The 10,048-nt window shown below is 41.7% G+C and overlaps 1 protein-coding gene across 1 annotated transcript; it reads left to right on the plus strand.

The window, feature by feature from the left end:
• The first annotated feature begins 813 nt into the window (after window positions 1–813).
• LOC134205185 (UDP-glycosyltransferase UGT5-like) lies at window positions 814–2,590 on the plus strand. Its single transcript, XM_062680203.1, has 2 exons — window positions 814–2,213; window positions 2,273–2,590. Exons 1-2 carry the CDS (start codon window positions 925–927, stop codon window positions 2,541–2,543), a joined length of 1,560 nt encoding a protein of 519 aa, XP_062536187.1. The 5' UTR covers window positions 814–924; the 3' UTR covers window positions 2,544–2,590.
• The last annotated feature ends 7,458 nt before the right edge of the window (window positions 2,591–10,048 follow it).

Consider the following 10,048-nt stretch of genomic DNA (forward strand, 5'->3'; position numbering starts at 1 on the left):
GACTCCGAACAGTGCAATGTGCTATTACATGTAGTTGTAGAAAAACATCGCCTCGAAAGTCCACCATCTAAAATATTAGAAAAGTTTATTGAGGCTTCTGGGTTGAGTTTTTTTGCACATTAGTCAAACTCTGACTAAATGAATAAAACCATCCTTGTCTCACATACCCGTGATGTCAAAGTTCAAAATACAGCTGATAATCCCTGCGCTCTATAATTCATTGTAGAGCCGCAGGCTTAGTTCAGTAACAGACAACAATGAAAGTTGTACTTTTTTCGTGTGTCTGCATACTTTTCACTGGAAGTTATGCGTTCAATGAGAACGCCGAATCCATTGACAATTTTCGAACCGTAACCAAAGATTACTGTGAGTGGAAGTACACCTGCTGCAACCCGGTGGAGCAGCTGTCCAGTTGCACGGAATTGTGTTTCAAGTCGGTAAACTGTGTTGAGCCAAACACTGAAGCTGCTTTACAGACCCCCATGGCCGCCCGGTTCTCCATACGTAGCTTTTCTCGGCCGTCTTTCGGTGCATCTCCAATAGTGTGTCCCGAAGGCTATCGTCCAGACCATCGGAATCGTTGTAGACTTGTGTTCGTTTTCTCAATATGATTAAAAAATAAAAGTTGTTAGAAAAACAGTGTGTTTTATTTTAATTTACAGATATATGCCTAACATCATCCCTCAGATGAAAAATAAATCAGGTATGCTTGCATGCATGAAATCACTGAAATCTAATCAAACGAGTCTTAAAGTTATTCGGTAATTGAAACACGTATGGATAATACTTTCAGAGAGTAGCAACTGCTAACCGCAGTTATCAGTTGACGCTGAGGTGTGTGATAACGATTTGGTGGTACGGCTTACATTTATCAACACGCTCCCAATTAGAGACGTGCAGTGAACCGATAACTACTCAGTAAGAATGAAGTTCAAACATTCGAGTTTATTGTGTGCAGCTGTGGTATTAGTGGTGATTCCTGCAGCATTTGCCGAAAATATTCTATTCCTACAAACACTTGCTTCTCGGAGCCACCATATTTGGAACAAACAAATATTCGAACGACTTTTTAACAATGGACATAACCTCACAATCCTGTCGTTCGAAGAAGAAGAATCCGTTCCTGGAAAAACGTTTCTGGTCGTTAAAGATTTCATGACGAAGCTAATGGCAGATTATGAAGGAGACTGGGACTATACAATTGAACAAAGTCCGTTTGTGAATATCCATTTCATGTATGACTTCTATAATAAAGCCAGTCGTTTGCTGACAAAAGAGGAAGCCGTTCTTAAGCTCTTGGAGTACCCCAAAACGTTCAAGTTTGATTTGATAATCCATGATCTAACGATGGGACAGTTCCTATTAGGATTCGTTGAACACTTTGGAAATCCACCGTTGGTCTCCTTAACGGCCTTCAATATACCTTCACATGTGACAACAATGACGGATGCTCCATTATTCACAACTTATATGCCACATTACGCATCCAAATTTGATAATCATATGAACTTTATCGAGCGAGTGAAAAATAGCCTTTATTGGGCTTTTGATCTTTTTTATCGCAACCGAATCTACATGACCAATGAAGACAGGAGAGTTAAACAGATATTCGGTAAAAATGCTACTTCGGTAAAACGGATTGAACAGCGATCGGATGTAGTTTTGGTTAACAGTGACTACAGTATGGATTACTATCAAGCCCTCCCACCGAATGTCATACCTGTGGGCGGATTGCATGTTGGCCGTCAAGAGAAAGTTCCACCGGTAGTGAAACAATTCATAGCACGCGCCAACAAAGGAGTCGTATTACTCAGCTTCGGCACTAACGTTGCTTCTGAAATGCTTGGTGACAAAACGAACGAAGATATTTTCAAAGTTTTTAGAAGCTTGCCCGACTATGGATTCATTTGGAAACATGGCAGTCCAGAAAAATTGGGAGTAATTCCTCCCAATGTTCTAGTTATGAAATGGGTTCCACAAGCTGCAATTCTCGCCCATTCGAGGACCAAACTTTTGATCAGTCACGGAGGGCTGCTTAGTCTGCAGGAAGCTTCATGGCATGGGGTTCCTGTTGTAGCCGTTCCATTTTTCGTTGATCAGTATTCTAATGCGGAGAAACTCGTCAAAGCAGGAGTTGGTGTGCAGCTTCTACCCAAAAATATCAACGAGGAAAGCTTTAAAGAGGCTATTTTGCAAATATTGGACAATCCCAGGTATAGTAGTGTGTGGTTTGGTTAATAAAAACCTTTACATAAATTTTAAATCATTCCAGCTACCATAAAAAAATGAAAGAACGGTCTTACCGATTCAAAGCACAACCGGAGCATCCGCTAGACCGTGCAATTTTTTGGATTGAGAAAGTATTGGAAAATAAAGGCCTGAATTATCTTCGCTCGCCAGCGCTCGATATGAGCATATATCAGATCTATGCCATCGATATGGTGGCCTCTGTACTCTTTGTAGCGTTCTTGTATTATCTTATCATTCGCAGACATATCGGACGACCAGTGCCTCCTAATAAGAGTAAACCAAAAAAAGAGTGATTTATATTTTATATATGGTCATAAAACTGAATAAAATGATATTTTATTGAATTTTGAGAAAGCGTAAGTCTACACAGCTAAAATTATAATGTGGTATTACATTTATTTTCATGCACCTATAAATAAATTCAATCAATTCAATAATTACCATGCCTTCATTAAATGGTTATGGAACGACTTACATTTACTCAACGATTCATTTTACATGTTTGCTTCACAATGCAATATGCTAGTGATGTTACACAGCAGTGTATTTTGTAGCCTGAATACCTGGGTGGCATCCCTTTATTACTCATCAGCCTCTTTCCAACCATTTTACTTGATTTTTGTACGACACTAGAAAACAAATATACTGTGTATGTATACTTAAACAAGTAATGTGTTTTAAATACGGCTAAGTAATAAATGTTAGGGATGGGAAAAGAAGATCTGCCCGAATTGATCTGAAATCAGAATATTGTTATACAGATTTGGCCAACATAGTTTCGAACAGATTCTGATATTCAATGCTACTTTAAGTTCCAAAAAAATGTTGCCATCAACATAACATACAAACCCCTAGTCACCAACTACGTGGTAGGATTGGACAGCGTGCCGCAAGATCCGCCACAGTTCTATGGGTCGGGAGGCAGCTTCACCATTCACCTTCCGGGACTCGCTTAGTCCTGAATCACACAGGCAGTCTCGCTTCCGTTGTGTACGACAAGTGTGGTTTTTTCGCTAGTATTGTACTTTTAACAACGGTGCGAGTCCTCGAGGCCAACTTTACTAAGGGAGTAGAATGACTCGGCTGGCAGCCCTCGCTTTACAGCATACGTTACAGCATATATGTTACGTTACAGCATATATGATGTAACAAAAAGGCTCCGTTAGATTCGACTCATTCTTCCATCACTTTTTAAAATTACAGGTCATCGATACTATGGAGCTTGTATTCAATATTGCGTACAAGAAAAAGTTAAAAAGTTTGATGTAAGCATCATAGAATCAAAATTTCGTTGCGTCGCAGCATGCGTGAAATAATAAAAATAACAGTTGTGCGTTGCTCCCGTATTGAGTGGTGTGCCCTTGAAAACCCGAGTACTTTCAAACTTGATTAATGAGATTTTAGATCATTGGGCGTAACAGTTTATTCCTTCTGATTCTTTTGTCCCCATATATAGCTTTATATGTAGACGAAGAATCAGAAGGAATAAATTTTGGCTGTTACGCCCTTTTCAAATGTTGGTCTAGAATTGTCCTTAAAGGCCATTGAACACAAAAATATGTGTTCAAATATTTACATAGCGTTTAATTTTCAGAAATTTTAACTGTGAAGCTTTCACTTTACCTGAATTATTTTATTTCATTTTTTTGTTACGAAATTACATTGTAACGTTTTACGTTTTTATGTTTTTATCTTTTCAAGCAAAATCAAGTGTGAATAAATTGATAAAATTAATTTATATTTTTGTTTTTGTTTCTAATAGTTTATACGTGTCATCTGTTTAAGTTTATTGATATTTGTAGCTTTGGACGTTTTTTTTCTTTTTAAACAAAATCATGTTTAAATTCAAAATTAAATTCGGTACGCGTCAACGAGAAAGCAAGTCGTCGACATGGTTTGTGTCTCGACTAAATGTTGTGATGATTGAGTACTATGACGACAGCCATACTCAATATGGCAACGAAACTTTGTAATGTTCCATGTAGTAAAGTTAGCTCGATGTCTCCGAAGGCGCGAACTCTATGTCGCCATTTGAAATTTAAATTGGCGCAATTGCTAAATAATGGGTTAATTGTTGCAGAAGGTTTCTTGTTCAAGAACAAACTTAAACTCGTTCATTTCGCTTCCATAACGGCTGGCATATTGAAGTTTTGCGAGTTTTAAGAATTTCTATTATTGAGTTTGAGTTCAGTTTGTCAAGGTAACTAAAGTGATTGGAGTGATTTTGTACTTGATTGTAATTATTATTTTTAGTTCGTTCTTTAGATTTGATTCGATTGTCGGTATAGACTCTCGCAAAGTTCTATTTAAAAAGTGTAGTGTACCAAAAAAGGTAAATTTTGTCGAACTACTCGTTATCTGATAAATGTTAATTAATGTTTCGCTTTGGACTTCCAGCGCGTGGCCCTTTTTTTGGTACGGGCTGGAATTTTCGGAGTCGACCGGAGTCGACGAAAGGGGTTTGTGGCATTTCGGGCGCGTGATGTTTGAAGGAGTTTTTTGTGGAGTCCGTGCGCTCGTCAAGGGCTGCCTTTCGGGGTAGTGAAACGGAGTGTGGTGAAGTTTCGTCGAAAAGTGAACCGTCGATCGCCAATTAATCGACGGTGGTCCAAACCGTTTCATACCCTACGGACCATTCAGAGAGCTCAGCGCATGGAGTCCGTCGCCAATTGCATACCACACTGCCGGACTGGAACCGAAGGCGAGGGTTCATTTCCATAAAATATCCATCATAGCCATAAAAAGCGAATCCGTGTGGAGGTACGTTGGCCCTTGTCCGGGGGGAAAATCAACCCGGGAAACGCGGGTTGCAGCTCTCTCGAGGAAATCGGAGGCCTTCCGTCCAGCCGCCACCCACTTCGAGAATCAGTCGGGCAAAACAACTTGACCGGTGGTTTCCGGATCCCGTAAGTGGCGCTCAAGCCACCGGTTATTAATAAACCTCAAGCTGAAGCTACGAACGGTTACAACATTATAATAATATTATTGTTTGTTTTTGCCTTTCTCGTACACCAAGGTGTAACGAAAAGGCTATATATTCACTTCCAAGATGATTTTGTGATAGAAGGTCCGGAGACCCATAGTGTCATCGACTCAGCTCGACGAATTGAGATGATGTCTGTATGTATGTGCGCAAAATAAAACTCTCTCATCACTGATTTATTTGCAACAAGTTGCATTCGACAGGGAACTCTGTCCCATTGTTTCCTATTGAAAATTGGCCAAATCTGACTATGGGATCAAAAGTTATAGCCAACATACGATTTCTATAGAAAACACACGCTAAGGAAATCTAACTCAATTTTTTTAGTATATCTAATGTATGAGAAAGGCATGAACACCGCTAGGTGGACCAATCAGGGTTTTTTTTCGGATTGTACAATCATAGTTTTGGCCTAAGAAAGGCATTGTATTTGGTTTAACTTCTTGCCGATATCTTCACCCCCACTTGGGCGTTAAACCCAGTTTTCTCGAGGAAATCGGAGGCCTTCCGTCCAGCCGCCACCCACTTCGCAACTTTAGTTCGGCCATATTTGCAAGGGCTCATCAGCGGCACGTAATCCCGCAGCTGTCGCCGCTATCGTCAAGGACAGCTTCACCGCCATCGCCACGAACAGGTTCGACACCACCATTCCGAACCGGTTCACCGCTATCGCGCCGGTGAAACCCAGCAAGTTGACGAAGAAGAAAACCTGCGCAGGTATGTGACTAGTGACCATGATCTAGAAACGTTTCCATTTTCGTACAAACCCCAAATATGTGTTCAACCCGAAACAAATAAATCCGACGAACTTTTGAGTAAGAATATTGAGTAGTTCCGATTAAGTTTTTTAGTTGGAGTAATCGCTGAGAGATCTTCCGTTCGCTTTTGCTTTCCGTTCCGTTCCGTCATCTACTTCGATTATTCACCTTGCATAATTTCTGCCGGGATTTGTTAGCGGGTTGGAAGAGTTTGATTAATGTAACTTGGGAGGTTGTCAAGTTGGGGGAAACACTTGGCACAAAGCGAAATATAAGGTTTCAGCCACCGTCCGTTCGGGTGACCCCTGAGAAGAAAAGTCGAGAATCAGTCGGGCAAAACAACTTGACCGGTGGTTTCCGGATCCCGTAAGTGGCGCTCAAGCCACCGGTTATTAATAGACCTCAAGCTGAAGCTACGAACGGTTACAACATTATATGTAATAATATTATTGTTTGTTTTTGCCTTTCTCGTAAACCAAGGTGTAACGAAAAGGCTATATATTCACTTCCAAGACGATTTTGTGATAGAAGGTCCGGAGACCTATAGTGTCATATACCAATCGACTCAGCTCGACGAATTGAGATGATGTCTGTATGTGTGTATGTGTGTGCGTGTGTGTATGTATGTGCGCAAAATAAAACTCACTCAGAACCGATTTATTTGCAACAAGTTGCATTCGACAGGGAATCCTGTCCCATTGTTTCCTATTGAAAATAGGCCAAATCTGACTATGGGATCAAAAGTTATAGCCAAAATACAATTTCTATAAAAAACACACGCTGAGGAAATCTCACTCCATTTTTTTTTTTAATATATCTAATGTATGAGAAAGGCATGAACACCGCTAGGTGGACCAATCAGGGTTTTTTTTCGGATTGTACAATCATAGTTTTGGCCTAAGAAAGGCATTGTATTTGGTTTAACTTCTTGCCGATATCTTCACCCCCACTTGGGCGTTAAACCCAGTTTTGCACCGTTTAAGAGTAAGCGGAGGTGAAGAAATTGGCCCTTATATCTATAATTTGATAACCTATCTACCTATTTACACTACAGTTTTATGTGTCCTAATGGTTGGCTGATCAAATGTGACGCAACGGACCCTAAACTTTTCTTTACTCTCACCAAAGCGTTCCTCAAGAGTTTTTATCCCAGCCAGATGGTGGACCTAGGATGTTCTAGTCCTGGGTGAGATGTGTTTGAAGACAGGCTTGTTCCGTATGAGGACGCTGGCAACTCGAGTCAGCTGGTGCACGGTGAATCGACCGCGTCGGAAATCAAACTGTTCCTCGAGCAAGTTGTTCTGATATTCGGCAGACTAACGTAGCTGACTGTGAATTGCCTTCTCGAACAGCTTGGATAACCCTGAGAGCAGTGTTGTCCTACACTCAGGGCAAAAAAGTATGCCCTTTGATTTTACTCCATCTAAACGATTTTATAGTCTTAGTTAAATGCACTCCAGAGCCACAGGAGCGCGCGCACTAAAAATACACTGGAGTGTTTTCACTGGAGCGTATTTTCAGCGCGCGCGCTCCTGTGGCTCTGGAGTGCAGTTTTTTGACAGTTTGCCATGACATTTAGAAAATCCAAATATCCTTCTATTAGTTGAACTTACTTAGTTGAGACTATAAAATCGTTTAAATGGAGTAAAATCAAAGAGCAGAATTTTTTGCCTTGAGTGTAGGATAACACTGCCTGAGAGAAGGTTTATGGTTAGGGGAGGAAGGATCATTCCCAGGCTTCCAGATAGGGATGACTTTCGCTTACTTCCAGGACGATTGGAAGTAGCTGAGCCAGAGACACTGATTTAAGATCAGCGAAAGGTGCACGAAGAACGGAGCACTCATGTGTTTGAACTCGAGATACAGGATGCTGTCAAAGACTGGGGCCTTCTTGTTTTTCGATGATTGTATATAGGCCAACAATTCGCCAGCAGAGATCTCCAACTCCTCTGTAAAGTCCTTTGGAGTCAAATGGATTTTGTTAGTATGCTCGTTTACGGCTGCTTCGTGGGGACTGACGATGTTCAGTCCAAGATTGTGTAAGCTAACGAAGTGACGACCTATTTCGGCGACCTTCTCTGCAGGTATCAGAACGTCGGCTCCGGGGGCACGTTCATCTCAATTTGGGAGAATTGTGCCATTTGTTGTCCAATACTGGCTGCAGGAGTTATCAAGCGATCATAAGAGCCATTGTTGTCTAATTGGATCAAAGGGGCTGTCCATATACCACGTAGACAGGTTTTGATCAGTTTTAGCCAGCGTGGACATTAGCTCATACAAATTTTCAAAAATTTGTGTGAACCGTGGACATTCGCCTTTGGTGAGTGTATCAATGATTAGGGTGTTGCTTACCTGACGAGCTACATGCTGCTCCCGTGCCACCGAAATCGCCTGTTCGATGGAGCGCAGCTGTAAGTCGATACCCTCCGAAGTTCCTAGAGGCGCCTCGTAGTTGATGTTAGAATCGATGACTTGGCGGAACCGTTTCTAATATGCCCAATTCTGCCACCACCGGCAGCTGCATCCGAGTTAGCTTGATGATGTTCCTCTGCAGGGCGGCCAATGAACCATCGCCGGCTTTGGCTTGGTTGGGCAGTAGGCCGCAATTAGCGTGATTGTGCCAAAAGAGATAGTATCTTCAACACCGATGGTCTCGATGATGCTCAGCTGAAAGCTAGGCAGCAGGCGACATCTGATGTTGCAGCGAAGAGCGATGGCCACACCATCTCCTGGTCGGCTGGTCGAGTCGCACGATGCGAAAGTCCGGGATACTGACGTTCACCTTCGGTTTTAGGTGCATTTCGGTAAGGAAGGCCACGTCTTTTTCCTTCTCCTCAAGGAAATCCTTCAGCTAGATGGTTTTGCTATTGAGCGAGCAAGCATTCAGTTCACCAGGTCCACTCTAGCAACATTTTCAATTATGCACATGCCAAGAGTAAAGACCTGGTCAATGCGGATTTTACACCCGCGCAGCCGAGTGGCCAGCTGCGCGAAAATCGGCAACAGTTGGTTTAGAGGGGGACAGATTCTTCCGATGGTACATTATCGTTCTCCGACTGTCGATGGAATCCAGGAGGAGGGAGCGGGGGCCATTCACTGGAGGCGGTGGTGCTGGAGCTTGAACTGACGCAGCTGCTGCTGCGGTTTGTAATGGTGGAAGGATTGTAATCGCTCGTCGGAAGCCACCATGGCCGGATAGTTCACCTCGTGGAGTAACACGGTTCTTCTTCGGCAGGGTTCTGGTGGAAGCCTTGTTCTGGATTTCCAGGAACTCCGCTCGCTTTAGGCAGCCCTTTGTGGTGGCTCGATGTTTGCCGCCACAGTTGGCGCACTTGGGATCGGCCATCTCCATCTTGTCGCACTTTGTCGGTCGGATGGAGTTTCCCACAGTGCAGTGCGGCTTCATGCAGCAGTTTTTTTTTATTTTCATTGAGAGAGGTCACGTGATATTTACATTTTACTCTTTCCCGCTTTCATAGAAAACATAAACAATGAAAGAAATTCCACAGTCAAATTTTCACAGAATTTCATTTCATGAAAGCGCATCAAACTATTGTAAAAAAGCTGTTTCTTCTTCAATAATGTTACTTCTAACTTGAAAATCAGGAACAATATAATCATTTTATCGACTGGTCATAGTTATTTGCACGGATCAATTATTATTGAATTGTTTCAAAAATAAATAGCACGACAGGACAGTAAAAAAGGCATTTATATTTTGCTTCGTTGTGGCAAGCAGGTATTAATTGAGTATAAGGGAACAATTTACAGATATTTTACAAAACCGACAGAAATGTACATGTTACAAATATGGACACATTGGCAGCATATATCCATAGGTCATTGCGATACAAATTCTGAATCATGGTAAAAACACTTTCACCGGTAGAAGGATTATACTGTTTTTTTTTTGTTTGAACTATATACTCAGACCCACCACGTCGTGTTTTATGTATGCTATCACTCTCCACGGTGAATATTATCTCTACTTAGTAGTTAGTACTGATAACACAATTTGGAAATTTATATTCAAGCCACATATATCAGGCCAGTCATC

Source organism: Armigeres subalbatus, chromosome 1 (assembly GCF_024139115.2).
Source record: "Armigeres subalbatus isolate Guangzhou_Male chromosome 1, GZ_Asu_2, whole genome shotgun sequence".
NCBI classification, from domain to species: Eukaryota; Metazoa; Arthropoda; class Insecta; order Diptera; family Culicidae; genus Armigeres; species Armigeres subalbatus.